The sequence below is a fragment of the Diuraphis noxia genome, unplaced genomic scaffold (assembly GCF_037042655.1).
Source record: "Diuraphis noxia isolate RWA-SAM2 unplaced genomic scaffold, SU_Dnox_SAM2 contig0003, whole genome shotgun sequence".
NCBI classification, from domain to species: domain Eukaryota; kingdom Metazoa; phylum Arthropoda; class Insecta; order Hemiptera; family Aphididae; genus Diuraphis; species Diuraphis noxia.
Genome location: NW_028301713.1, coordinates 73,196,400 through 73,212,740, shown reverse-complemented (window position 1 = coordinate 73,212,740; position 16,341 = coordinate 73,196,400). Strand labels below are relative to the sequence as shown.

Below are 16,341 nucleotides of genomic sequence, written 5' to 3'. Positions count from 1 at the left end.
TCCAAATTTCGAAAACAAGGTTCCAATTAGTTCCAAATTGGTTCCAAAATATTGGCGAAGGTTCGAGGTCGATACGACAAAGTGGGGGGGCCAACTTCACGCACGTGTATTTTAATATTTGTTTGGTCTGGCCGGTCTGGGGTTAATTTCTCCGAAACTTATAGTTGTTGATATAAATGAGTTCAAAATGTGTATATCGAAAGTGTATTGCAACTTTTAAAAGCTAATCATAAATGTGCAACAAAGAAAACAGAGGAATTTCAAGTTTAGAATATTTAAGGTGCGTCAGTATACGCTCTAAAAAAATTAGGTAAGCTTGTCTGCTGATTGGAAATCTATAGTAGTTGATACTTGTGTATAGTTTCGTAATAATTGACCATCGATTTTAATTCATTAACAACAACAATCATAATAATATTAATAAATAGGTGAAAAAATATTAAATAGATTTTTAATATTAAAAGGATAAACTATCGATAATTATCAATTTTTATAAATTATAAGTAAGCTTAAAATTTAGCTAGGAAAACATAATATAGACTGTGTTACGTGTCGCATCAAATCTTACATGTCGCGTGTCGTGTCGGTCGCGTCGTGAGCATCACAATGGTCTTTGTAACTTGCTTATAAGATGGCCATAATTGTTATTTAGTTATAGCTTAAATGAGATATTAAATTTTATATGGGCCATAAATAATAATAGCCGAAATGTTAGGGTCAGCTTAAATTGATTTATATTACAATTTATGTTGTAATGTTGCACTATTATGTATAATGTATGTATGCGGTGCATATACATTTTTATTTTTTTTTTCGTGAAATTTGTCACGCTTCTTAATTTAACGAATACCAAAAATTATGATGTTATAATTTAATTGATTAATCTACTGTTTGGCTTGATGATGTCATGTTTTGTTTGTATTATGATACAAGTCAATGATGGTGTAATATTTTAGTTTTCATTAAAAACGAGTTTAGAAAATCAATTTATTTTCAAAGTTCTTAAAACATGTATTTGGATGAAAGTTTAGATTACATAAATTGCATCAGAACAGAACTTTTTGACATTTTCTAAAAACCACTTTTATTCTTGTAGTCATTCTAAAAATTGAATTTAGACTTCTGATATTGCTCGAGGATTTAGGATTTAGAGTTTATTTATCAAGACCAAAATATATAAGCATTTTGTGTAGGTATTTTACAGTACCTATGTTTAAATATAAATTTTACCACATTACGATGAAATATTAAATACAATTATAAAGTATAGCCATGTTCATTATTATATAACTAAGAAAAGGTATACATTTTCAGGCCTGTAAGCTGACTATTTTTAACAATGAAATCAATTTAAAAAACATACATTATTCGTTGACGATTTTCAATTTAAAATCCATTTATGTTTTCAAATGAAAGATATCTCTTTAGAGGTATTGTTATTGATTTTCATCAGATTATAATTTATATGAATATTTATTTTAACAATGTTGAAGGGGGTTTTATGACGTTGTACACTAGTTTTTGTTTATTATAAAAAAGCCAAGTTTTAACGGCAAAAACATAAGTACGAATTGTGTTGTACAATTCGAGAGCGATCTATATCAAGGATATTGTTACAAAAATATTTATCAAGTAACGGGTTTCATTTACATGTATATTATATTTTATGCTTGTAACTCGTACAATTTAATTGAATATGATCTATGATTGCGTTTATAAATTCGATATCCATTCAGCGACCCGTGTTGGTTGACAAGTTCTGTACAGATACAAACATAATAGTGAACAAACCAAGTGAAGGACATATCAATATTAAATTACACCGTTAGTCTGGTTTTGTACATTTTAATCGAATAAAAATACCTCTCAATTTGTTTTAATTAATCTAAAATATGTGTTCATAAATTGCGTTTTCTTGTCAGAAACATAAAATTAGGAAAAAATTATCGAAAGTTAATGATAGAAAGTTACAACCTGAAGAGTTTACAGTGTTTTTATTTCTCTTGAAATGTAAAGGAAAAATGTTTTAATTTTTATGAGAATTGTAAATAAAAAAAAACAAAAAGGATCCATACAACATTGAATTACCTTAGTACCTACATCCTATTCGTACATTTTATACGAATATCGCGAAATGAACAATGGTTTTTTTTTTACGTACATGCGTATACTTCCTGTAAATGATACTTAACAATTTAAATTTTGAAGAAAAAAACTTAAATAATTAATGTTATACAACGATATAATTAATCATTTATCATGTAAAAATGTTATAATTTATAATATATAATTTAAATAATTATCATACTTTTTACATTAATATTATGAACAAAATATGGGTTATCTACTCATTAAATAACACTGTATATTAAAGAAAAAATAATGCAAATAAATCTAAAGAATTAAAAAAAATAATCATATATCATAAACAAGTGTTTATATTTTTGAAAGCTAGGTAATAATGATAATGAAAAATAGATAATTCAATAAACAAAACATTAGTATTCAGTATTATGCTTCACTATAAACTACAACTATAATATCTAAGGTGTGACAAAACGTTAACTACGTATATGGTTTAATTTAATGTCCAAGTCTATACAATACACTCATTAAATTTCATATTAAAAAAAATAAATACCCAACTTGAATGTGTTCGAGTAGCTCAAGTGAGCAGCTATAGCCTGAGACAACCAAATAAATAACTGCAGTCCCATTGAACATAAACTCTTCTTAGTTTTATTGAAAAAGCATTACACATCCTGAACAAAAATCCTTGATAGTAAGCGAGTCATGGACATTTTATAAATATATATATAATTTTACATAAACTCCTCGGCCGCAATAACTTTTGATGTTGTTAATAATTTATAACAATTCCTATTTATCGTAAAAACTTCATACGAAGAGTTATAACACAGCAAATATTTCAATAGGTATATAGTATTAATTAGTAATTATAGACATGCCCCACTCTTAAAATAATCTTACCTACTTTGGTGTACAGTGTACTTGTATATTACAGTATATATGTTCATGATACAATCGAACTATACCTTCGTCTTAAACATTAAAAGATATCAACCAAATTTTGAATGAAATTAAATGTGTTTTGTATACCTAAAAAGTACAATTATTGGTTCTTATTACTATAGTAATTTCTTAATATTATCAATATAATATCCACATAGAATTATAAACCTACACATTTTTCAAAATGATCTAATATTCTTACTAGTAAACAAAATATTAAATTAAGCTTGTATTTTTATCTTGATGATAGGTGCATGCGATGCGCAACCAAGCAGCCCATACAGGTATATTCGTGTGCATGTTTGTTTGTTTGAATAACTCATATTATGAATTATATACACAACGATACCAGTATCTATACCTATATTAATATTAGACGTTTAGCATAACTTAATAATAATATATAAATAATATGATTTTGATGATATCTGTGTACAAAATCATACGAACACAATTATCATAATTATAGCTTATACGACTGAAGTCAATAACTTATGGACGATGGTTAAGCGGTGAAGTTGGATATCTAGGTGTTAATTTTAAAAACGAAAAAGATTATCGATTTAAGAATATAATTAAAATACTCAGCAAGAAGAGGGAATAGATAGAGAGATATAAACAAATATATAATTACCTGAATATTTGATGGACATATTTACTCAATTGAATTATTTTGAGATAAGTGTCAAAATACAATTTTATATTCTGTTAGAAATTAGACGTAATTATTAATTTATAAATTATACAAAATATTTTAGGTCAGGGGTTTATTAATATCAGAAATACTTAGTCCAGCACAATACCTATTTAAATAGTAAATATACTTAAATAACAGAAGTGCTCGACACTTGAGTATCTTACCCACTCGTATTGTACGGTTTTATGCTCCCTCACTATTGTTGCTGGTTAGTGGTTACTACTCCGTTTTGTGTAAATAATCATTTAGGTTTAATCTTTATTTTTTTTAAATATTTATACTTAAAATACTAAACAATTTGTAATCGAAGTATAATTTGTTAATATTAAATCAGATAACATTTACAATCAATATCAAGACTTTCTGTGAACATACAACAATTTACCCTAAAAATCTTGGCAAGTTAACGTTAAAGAATGACTTCAAAGAAATTCAGAACGGCGATATACACGATGTTTCCATCAAATAGGTGACATATGTTTATGTATAGATATCTAAAAATTTCATTAGTTCAAAAATGTTTTTGTTTTTAAGTACAAATAATATACGTTTATCTAAATCGTATTAAATTTAACCTATCAAATCTTAAATTCTCGTGTTACTACTGTTACCATACTAAATTATAATTAATAATTTATCATACTAATATATCTCAATAATTCACAGTAAGAGTTAATTGTAATAAATTGATATAGTTATAAATTATATATATAAACATAATTAATTGCAGTAAAAGTCAATGATGTATTGGTAATACATATTTTATGATTTTTTATGATTATGATTATAATTTAATATGTTACTTATACCAAATAATTTTTTTCCAAATTAAGAAACTACACTACACAAAATATGCAATATGTAAAATTATTTCCATACATATCCACGTTATAAAATTATTACAAATAAATTTGTGTGATTTAATTTAAATACTGCAAGACATTTTATACCTGAAGATTTCTAATTAAAGACATATTAATATAAATTAATATAAGTATAGGGGTTTTTAAGCAAACAAAATAACCGATTTCACGGTAAATTCAACTAAACAACAATTTCTAATTTTAGGCCTTATAATCATTATTTTTTTAAATTTAATTTTAGTTTAAAACAAATTATTTTAGAGTCTTATGTTCCTATATAATAAGTATTTTCCATTTTCAGAAAGATATATATTATATACTTTAGATGTATGATAATAATTTTATTTGTTCGTCATTTTTTGAATTATCATTTAAAGCTAGGTACACAAGTGGCTATGTAATATTATCTATATTTTATGTAGGTTTATCGATAATGTTTTGACTTTTTTTATTTAATAATAATTAATGTGAACGTGATCATTACATTTATCGTATACGAGTATTAGTTGTTTTATAAGCAGTCTCTTTCAGATCGATGTCGTGGATATTTTAAATTCTATCTCATCACGTGGATAAGATCAATCAATGCCGATTGTATGGAAATTGCTTATTTCGCTTTTGCTTAGATGGGATTCAGTCATTAAAATGTCTGTTAATATAAATTATTGCAGTTGTACAATGTACCGATTTACTTATGTATTTATGTGAAATCTGCGCGTGCGAATACCTGTATAAATAACTAATTTTACGTACGCTGCCTACTTCAGAAGTGTATTATTAACCGCAGTGATGTGGATTTATTCGTTAATAGTAATGAATATCGAATCTTCAAATAATGTAATATAATATATTATATATTTATATTAATATGATGAATAATCAGCTGAGAGAATAATAATTATGATTGTTACAATGCAATATTTCACGTTGTAAACTATATAGATAGATAATAATTTGCTTTTCTAACATATTTATAGCATACCGCGCTATCAAGCGCTAAATCGTTTTTATCGAATGGCGAATAACAATATTTATCTATAACAGTGGTTATTTATTAAAAATATGGATTCAGTGAAGTGAAAATAGCTTAGATCATATACTGTATATGATCTAAGGAAAATAGAGTTGAAATGAAAATGAATACTAGATAGTGCATAGATAGTATTATGTTTCGTTTGAACTACATTGTGGTAAACGCAAAATAAAAGGGACATATGTAACCCATCCCTATCAAAAACATAGTTGCCCTTATAATTTTCTCTAATCATATAGATATTGTATTATATAAGTACTTAATGAGTTAGTCGAATAGCTCAAAAATATTGTAAATAAATTGTGTAAATGTCGTGTAAATATATAGGGGTGAGTAATAGACCATAAGCTCATCACAGGTTTTCCTCTTCATTAAATATAAAACCTACCTATACATAAACATAATATATATATATATAATCAAACGTGTCCTGACTGCTGACTTATCAACGTAGAGCCTAAAATACGATAGCTTTAGACTTGACATTTTGACAGTGCCTTCGAACTACTAGGATTTAGTGCCGTATTTTTTATTCGTACATTTTTATTGGAAAATACAACTAGTATATTGGAAGATATGTACTATACATATATATATATATATATATAAACCTATCAGTAATGAAGCTTAGCGTTGGACTACACCCCTTTCACCTAGAAATCATTTTCCTGAAAAAAAAATCTCTGGCCTGGATCAGCCGATGTATATAACCTTGTTTTACATATATTTATTAATTTATTATATCAGTTGGTAATCGGGTTGTACATGCACGTTCGTATAAAATCACGGAAGTATGTTTGCTGGTATAATGGTTGTGGTTACCATAATGATGAATACAATAATATAGGGATATAGCTGCAAGATACGATGTATATCAACTCTTGTGCGATAAAATTGTAAGTGTGCAAGAGACTGCCCGCGTCGGGGGAGCGAAAATATTACTACACAATATTATATTCTATGATGTATATTTGGCGGGCATTATACGCTCGCGGTTGTGACGACGATCGCTTGGGAAATCACCGTAAATTCAAGTAACTCGCCGCCGCAGCCTGTAGTTCTATCGTCGACTATTTTTTCACCCTCCTCCCACCACTCCAAAATCCAAACCACAACCGATAATAATATATTGTACATAATAAATATATATATAATATATTATGTGCGCAATACATCATTTGGGTTGATATTACCGTGTTGCCACGTAGAGTTTATAATAATAATAATAATACAACGACGTTCCTTGCCCGCGAAATTCAAAGAGATTTCTCTGAATGGTGGACTGATTCCTTTCGATTCCGCGCACCCTCTTATGCGCTCGGAAGCTCCAGAGGGATTCGCTCTCGCTCGTTATTATATTAAGAAAACCACGACGACAAGGCAAACACACACGCGACGACGTCACAATAAATGGCACGTAACATAATAATATTATATACCTACACATACCAAGGCGTACATGTTTATTTATATTATATATAGGTGTATAGATATAAGCCAGCGCGCGTGCAGTTGCAGCAGGTTTCTTCTGTGTGTTTGCTTCGTATTGTACAACCCTCTCGAGTCGTACAAATTTTTTTTTTTGATTTCTACTTTTTCTTCCCACCATCACCACCCCCCCCCCCCCACACCCCCAATCATGCTATCGAAAAATTATAATGCGTATTTTATACGCATCGCATAATATAATATAATATATATAATATTATATACTCGCGCTGTCGTCGTTGTCGGGTTGCGGCGGCGTTCGCTCCGGGGCCCCACCCCCCCGAGCCGACCCTCGTTCCCCCCACCGCCGCTCGGTCAACGGCGGTATCACTGGAAGACCACTGCCGCCGCCGCCACTCTTCTTCAGTCAGTACTCGCACATCGCTGTTACCGTTTGCTTTGTGTTTCAAGCACGTCTCACGAATTTCTTTTCGTCGCCGTATTTACGTGTTTTCCGCGCGCGTTTATTACCGCACGGTACATAGTTTTATCGATATAATTTTATCTTTCAAGTGTTCAATTTTTGTTTTTTATACACGTATTGCGGTAAAATTTTGTGTTTTTGGTTTTCAAAATCCGTTTTTTTTTTTTTAAATTAAAATTAAAATTTTTTAGCTTTGCGTGAACACGTATTCTTCGAATAAATACGGGCTCTAGTCGTGTCTGCATAGTATTATAATATACCTTCGGGAAAGTGAAAATTATTATCTCGTTGTCTGCATAATATAGGCATCCGTTGTACGATAATGTTGGAACCGGTGTCGGCGGTCGGACCCCGCGCGAATTTCCAGCAGATCACTTAACGTGAAATCGACGGTTGCGTATAACAGGAAACACACATAGGACACCCCACGACTTTTCAGGCTCCGATTCTGACGACGAATTCGGCTCAGCTGTCGCAGACGGTACCGAAAGAGAATATACCAGTATCACCACCATCCACGCACTGCAATATACATGGCGGCCGAACGACAGCAAACGTCAGCGGTCAGTCGGGCGTCCGCGGTCGGCCGGTGGGCCGTGGCCGCGGCGCTTTGTCTGGCGGTGGCGGTGTACGCGTGGCATTCGCACGCAGAATTAGAACGTCGCGTGGCCACGCTGGAGGCCGCCGTAGCGGCCATGCAGCAGCAGTTGTCGGCTGACTATCCGGCGACGGCCGCGGTCGCGATGGGACTCGAACAATCGCTTAGGAACAAGCGGGACGTGACGTCCGGACAGTGCCTGTGCCCTCCCGGTAAGTGCGCGTTCGTCGTTTAGATATTTTTTGTAGTATATAATATTATTACGTATATAGCAACGTCAATTATCATCGTTATTATTGTATAACGACGGCGATGGCGGCGAGGTACGTGTCCGGTATGCGACGCCGGCGCGACCTTGGCTGCTGCAGTCGTCCTGCAGTGGTTTACGATCGGTAGGTCACTTTTATTATTTAGTTACCACTTCGGTGGCGGCGTAGCGTGCCCCAAAAACCACTGCCCCGCACACTGTACAGCCGGCTCGGTGGCCAGTTTACACGTCATGATTATGTTATCATTGATGCATTTAGGCTCATTTATCCGTTTCTGGCTCAATAACCGCACGATAATTTAATTTGAGAGCGGCATAATTTGACTGTTATTCTTAGAAGGACGATTGCAAATTTCACGATATATTATGTTGTACATACTACCGCAGTTAAACATTAACCAGTATAGTTAACACATACAAATTGAGATAAGAAACAAATGTTTAAGTCTGTGAATAACACGAAAAGCCATCTTGTAATATACCAATACCGGACAGACGATTAATAATATTTTTAATACATTGTGATGATCTCGATCGATCCCCGTGCTGAACAGTGCAGGATGCAGGTCCGAAATAGGTACCTACTTATTATGCAGGATCCACCCTCGTCCTCATATATCCAAACAATAATAACGTTCAATTAGTATTATAATCATTATCCGGCGGTGATTAACCGTATTATTATAATATATTATCATAACGCCACTCGATTGTCCGCATGCGCGCGCCTCGTCTATTGGACGAGCATGGAAAAATTATGACTTGCAATTATTGTAACAAGTCTTGTATACAGGTATATGGTATACAGCTGGTACATAGGTGAGACAATACTAGCGAGCATACGCTCCTTAAAACCGTGTCGTGCGATTGTGATCTCGGCCAAGATTATTATTAATGTCTACTGCGGCGTTGAAAACTCAAATATTAATACAGGCGGCGCTGTGTGTAAATATTCGTTTGTATTTGGTGTGTAAACGATGATTTGTAGAACCGCTAGACGATTGATTGATGAAACATTTCATTATACGTACACCTATGATATAATATACAATATTTATATATATATAGGTGGCCGGATTGTATTTGGGACATAATAATATTTTATGCATTATGCTCTCTGTAATTATCGAAATCGCGTGTGATTACTATTATTTGGTATATTATTATTATTCCTATTATATTATTATCATCATTATGGCGGTAGGTCGTAGGTAGGCAACTGAAATGTCCCCCTCACGACCCACATGCTATTGTTTGATTTTGAATTATACGTTTTTTTGTTTGTTTGGTTTTAATTTCTATTTTGCGGTCGACAGTAGTTTTTTTCACTCTAGTAAATAAATGTTCGACAATAAAACACGGAATCACTAGTAAAGATAATTTAACACCGCTGCAGAGTCACTATATTAACGCGTTTTGGGCGTTGGGCGTTTTAATCTCGTTTCGTTCCGTTTTAATTAATTTTTATTCGTATATCTATTATCACGAGGAAAAATCTAATTTGTCGACCCGCCAAACAAAACTTTCTTAATATGTTAACTCACATTATGATATAATTTACTTACCGTTCGAATGAGAACATCGTTGTTGATATTTTTTGATAGATATTTGTCATTATCGCAAGTAATGTTATGGTATAGTGTTAAGTTGGAATAATATCGTTTACAATTTATGAATAATAATCGTAGAAACTAATTTTTGTTATGTCCTCGTTTAAATATAAAGTTTTTTTTATAGACGTCTATTAGTGTTTTTTTGTTTTGTGATAGGCGATTATTTAGAGATACATTAATTGGATGCTGCGATTACTACTAGGTATATAGGAAGCCGGCATAGTTTAGGAAATAATTTAGCCGTCCAACCAGTTTGTTATTTCTCCTAAACCTATACGCGTGTGTTTACATTACAATAATAATAATAAAAATAATAGTAATTACAATTCACAAGTTGCGTGTGACGCGTTTTAACGTTTTCGTAAAAGTCTTACGTTCAAATACGTATAGGTGCCTACAAAACAAGCTATATTGTATTCTATTTCGTTGTGGTTTCTACACGGTGTTGCCTTATTGGCAATAATAGTGTATAAAATCGACGTCCCGCACACGGGTTTTCATATAATGTATATAATAATATGTGAAAAGTATAAAACGGGATGCAAATCGGGGGGAAGGGCCCACCAGGATTTTGGCAAACGCTCCGGGCGTGCATTTTGATTAATCGTCGTCGGAGTGTACCCCCTCCGATATACCGATCCACCCTCCACTCGACCACGGACCTGTATATGTTTTATGGTCCGTGAAAGACGTATCGGACGAAATCAAAACACGACCCCGCAGGTCCGACGCCACCATCGAACCCTTCGAGTTCTATCCCACCTCCATCGCCGACGCATTATGCACCGCATATAACTCATTATTTATTATTGAATATTATAATAATAAAATAATATTATATGCTGGTGTAGTAGAAACCGAGAGAGACACACACCGGCGTAGGTACATGTAAAATAATATGGGACCTAAATAAACACAACACAAACGTACGTTTGATAAACTCTCACGCACGCGCGATACCCGTATATAATTTATTATTGTCATTGTTGTTATTATTGTTTGTTGTTTGTTGTTGGTGTTGGAGTGTTATGATGGAAATCGATAAAAACCGGTCGGACGAAAAACGTCAAACAAAATCCACTCGTAAAAACGCACACCACTCGTTCGCGCGTCCCTCGGTGACAACGGCGTTGAAAGAGTTGATAGTGTACCCATAATGTCGTTAACGGCGGCGGCGGCGGTTTGTGTGTTGTACTGCATAGGCGTCATCGTCAGCGCGCGACGAGTTTGTCGTCCAACACACACACTACATATGGGCGCACAAAACACTCGGCCGAGAGACCATATTTATTTTTTTTTAATATACTCGGCAATGTACACACAGCATTATACCGCGTCGAACCTAACCGATCCCGTATAGGTTTTTTTATGTGGCTCGATTGGGGCGAGTGTATCTTTTTGTGTTATTATCAAATTTTTTTTTCTCTCGTCCTCTCGCTAAACCCGCCGAACGCCCCTCGCCGTCCAAACACGCACCTATTATAAATGCTCGGTACCTATATATAATAATAAAAATAATAACAATAATGCGATCGTCCTCCGCGCACCGCCGAGCATCCATGCCATCGCCGCGTAGTCCTTCCTTCCGCGTTCGGGTGCCAATTATTTGTACAATATGTACATACTACGTGTTGTACACTCGTACATTTCCACGGAACTTCGGATTAAACCGAATAATAGCAAATCAATATATTCTCAGCCCTCAAATAATAAGTAAACTAAAAAAAAAAAGTTCTGTAAAGGTTTTATATGATACTGAAATAAGCCCAGAACCCAACATTGGAGTGAGCTGTGTAAATCGTATCGATCGGTTAAAAATTATACAACGAAAGTGCAATCAGGGGGTGGTTTGGGGAATGTAACACCCCTCACCCCGAAGTCTTTTTCTAGTTGCCCCGCCGTGTATACATACCTATAACAGTCTGTTAGCCATAGTATATAACATTAGCTTATAATTATAAATTGATAATAATTGTTTAATGAAATTGCTTTTCTGTTTATCTGAATTTTTAATACTACTTGGTTACATTTTAATAACTAATAAACTATATAACTAGCTTTTCTCGCTAAGATTCGCGCAAAGTCCAAAACATTTTTATATATAATAATATGTATCCATTAAAATAATATTATGAAGTTCAATTATTTGTCTTCTCTGCCACCCATCATCTCCTTCTGCGCTCGATCGCCAATTACTTGATAATAATATAAATATAATATATATAATATTATAAGTAAAACATCGAGTAAAATGTGAGTCGCGTGTGATTTCAAAAACCTAATACGCTTAAAATATTTTAAGTGTTATAATATAGTAGCGAAATTCTGTTTTATTTTCAAACGTAACGTTTCGACACAGCGTGCTCGAGCGGTGTCCTATTGTGTATATTATATAGGATGTATATTGTGAATATACTATTATATATTATATTATATTGTGTTATATTCATATCGGCACGACGGGCGCCACACGTTACGACCGATATTATAATCTTAACGATACGCGACGCCTATTATAAACAGCGTCGCCAGGAGGTGAAAAACCGCAACAGCTGGTTGTCGGGGCTACTGTAGTCGCCGCTATCGTCGAGGGTCTATTGACGATATTATGCGTGTCGAATAATCCGCAAAAATCCAACACGCAAATCTACACACGCATTAAAATATTATGTGCAGCCAGCCCATCAGGTCAAGTTTCACATGTCATCCGCGTGCATTTGCTCGACGTCGACATTTCCGGTTGTATTGTAGGTATTTGTATGTAAAATACAAAATAATTATACCGTAAACATCGATAGCATGATAAATAATTATGTACCTATTACTTTATCATAATTATAATATAATAGTCATACCATCGTTATAACGATATACTAACTATATATAATTATAAAGGCTACGTTAAAAAAATAAAATATTAAACTCAGATGCTTGTTCCTTTCATTGGTGGAAGTCAGTGGGGCAAATACGTGTTTAGCCTCTTCAACTAATTTTCTAGCCTCCCCCGAAAAATTGCTTGTTTGACGGTGCTTTTATTTTATATAGCAAGTAATAATGGAAATTTGAAACGATTAATTTATGCTAATTTACGTGTTTATTATATGATACTCATAAATATTGTTTTTGTTCAATCGAAGCTTCATTGAGTACTACCTATATAGTTGCTTATAATTTTCTTTTGCTTTACAAGTTTTTCCATAAAAGTTGGTTTTTAATTTATATGTATACTTACTATACTTGTGTACATAACATTTCACAAGTGACGACTGACTGTTTTTTTATTCTGAATTCCAATTATAATTTGAATATACTATAATATTTTATATTGTTGAATTGTTCTTATTTGTATTTCCTTTTTATTTTGTTAGTTTACCTCAATGGCATTATTTTCAACATGTATAAATAATTAATGTTGTGTGTGGGTGGGTATAAAGTATTGTGTATAATAGGAAACTATATCAAATATTGTACTCAAACCTCGTTATTAATTTCTACTCTACATATTTAATTTAATTATTAGGTTCATTAAATTTGCCAAAGCTATTTCACGGTTTACAAAGAATATTTTAATTTTGAGTTAATGAACTAGGTAATCAATTATGACTACACCTGCTTGGTTGCATCTTATTGAGAATGCTGTATTATTAGAAATTTCCTTGATGAATATTAGTTTATGTGAGTTAATGGCTTGGGGCAAATTAAATATGGTAAAGTAGTATGCATTTCTTCCTACGATAGTATTAGGAAAAAAATTTACTACTCTCTGTATAAATGTTAACAATTCAATGTCTGTTTTTGGCAAGAAAAAAATAAAAGTCCGCTTAACGAGTTAATTGTACAGCCAAGAATGGGGTAGTTATTCACTTGGGTTCTTCCCACTGCTTAGTTGGTTAACTTTGACATTCTGACGTGAGTGTAATACAATTAACGAGGCAATTTAAAGCGTTCTTTAGAAATTATTATTGTTTGCCATTTGGTTTTTGTCTTAGTTTTTGTTATACTGTCTACAATTGCATCATTTATGTGGCCCCTATTATTGCTATTTTTATAATATGTTAAGTCAAATTAGCGATAATATACATTTTTTGACTTTATAGATTTTAATTTCATAAATGAAATGTTTTCATTGAATTACACTAATACCTATGGCCTATATGGAAGTAAATAAATCAATATAATATATGTCTGTGGTCTCAACTTTAAACTAGATATAAAATATAAATTATGTTCGTATAGGTACGTTGTTCATAAATAATTGCGTTACACAACAATAGTTTCCGTCTTTGTACTAGGTTTGAATTATTGCTATAGTACAATATGTCAAAGTTGACTAAGTAAAATGTTTTGATTCAATTATCACTCTAAATTAATCTTTACAGTTGTTTTTCGTATACATTATAATTTACTACCATGTAATATATTATATGATCCAATATTTTTGTTTGTCTTTTATGGAGATATTTAAACGAGTTTAGTATGTAGGTAATAATTCATAATTTTTATGGTTCTAACAAATGTCTATTGTTGATTATTAAAAAAAAATATTATTATACCGGCTGCAATTTCCAAAAATAAAATGAAATGCATATTTTTATTTCAAACTTTGATAAACTAAATACAATTTTTTTACCTTCAATTTTAATAAATGCAAACAGTTTTTATTTAATTTTAAATAATAAATACCTACCCTTTTAACCCTTTTAAAAGTATCTATATTTCTTGTATATTTTTAAACCAGTAAGTATTTTCAAAAAAAAACAAAATGAAGTATGCAAATATGCAATATTTATCAACACATATTTTATTTCGAAAATAGCAAATGAAAATCGATGGATTTTTCATTATATCTGTATTCTGTGCCATCTCTGTATTATATTTTATGATTGTCAATGGAAATGATGATGGTTTAACTAAAATTTTTAAGACTTATTATCTATTTTTGTACTTTTCATTTTTACTCATACGTTTTGATTTAATATTTTAAGATATGTATCAAAAAATGTATCATTTACAATTCGGAATCGGTTGGTATACTCGCAATAATCGGTATTTACAAAAATATGATTTCGAAAATCAAAATTCTTCATTCAAATGTGATTTCAAGTTAAAGTACATAAATAAAACTAGAACACCTGTTTACAATATTCGTCATAATATAATAGATTCATTTAAAATAAACCATCGATAAATAAATGTTTTTATTTTATCTATTTCAAGTATTTTCAATGACATGAAGCAGACTTTCAATTTTAATTATATTCTGGCTTCTCTCCAAGAGGAATTTTAATGTCAATATTTTACTACTATAAAGTAGGTAATTGTACCTACATATATCTTATAGATATCTATTACATGAATTTAAGAAATTAACGATTGTGCGATTATTTTATTTAGGTTTAATATACCTACTAATACTACTAAATAGTGATTTTACAATCAATAAATTATAAAATGGTAGTCGGGTAGTGGCAAACTGGTACGAAGAACATGTGAATAATATAATACGTATATAAGTGAGTTATCTAAAGATGTGCGTTTTGCGACTAGCTGAAATGATGAAAATCCTCGGAAAACGGCTCATGTGTTTGTTCGGACCGGGAGTTTAGGGGTTTGCGACTTGCTTACAGATACCACGGTTGTTTTGCTGGGATCTTCAATGCATTAAAATGAATACCCAATCGTAGATGTTGACGTGAAAATATTTTGATCGGATAATCGTTGAGAATCGGACAGTTTGGCGGTGGTGGTTGTGGATTAAAATATTTTCAGTGAACTCAGAACACCATTTTTCTGTAAATGGCTGACCCGCCTGACCAATTGAATATCACGGACTAACGGTTAGCTCTGCAGTTAGCTGTAGCTATATTGAGTAAAGCCAGACAACTAAATAGCGCGTCTCGTCGTACGAAGACGTGGTAACTATGGTTACAATTGGTAATCATATAATTGGTTTAAAAGTCGAGCAGCTCTGTAGTCGATTATAGTTGGTATACTAGTTACTAGGTTGCAACTTGGTTATATTACATGATAACAATGAAGTTTAATGTCCAATCACAAGGCGATTTAATTGACACGATACCGCACACGACGTTGCTTTGAATGAGCCTTTAAGACGACTACAAACATTTAAATGAAATCTGGCTTAAAAAGTCAATTAGTCGAATGGAAAAAAAGGGTAGCTGCAGATATTTCGCCGTCCGCCGTCTAATTTTCAATGATCTTCTCGATCAAACCGTTTTCACGCCACCATTCTCGAGAGTGCGTAAAGTGTACGCACAATATTTTTCGTAGGTAATCGGGGATTCAGTGATGTTTTTAGTTTTT

The 16,341-nt window shown here is 32.2% G+C and overlaps 1 protein-coding gene across 18 annotated transcripts in view; it reads left to right on the top strand.

Moving 5' to 3' along the window:
- Positions 1 to 7,470: 7,470 nt before the first annotated feature.
- The window catches only part of LOC107162361 (uncharacterized), a 114,779-nt gene continuing 105,908 nt past the window's right edge, over positions 7,471 to 16,341 (top strand). For 15 of the 18 annotated variants that reach the window (XM_089223047.1, XM_089223050.1, XM_089223045.1 and 12 more), the window contains exon 1: positions 7,471 to 8,348. In XM_089223047.1, coding sequence (XP_089079173.1) covers positions 8,072 to 8,348 — 277 coding nt within the window. In that variant the 5' untranslated portion in view covers positions 7,471 to 8,071. The remainder of the gene's footprint in view (positions 8,349 to 16,341) is intronic. The other 3 variants (XM_089223043.1, XM_015509229.2, XM_015509227.2) reach the window with 1 other exon arrangement.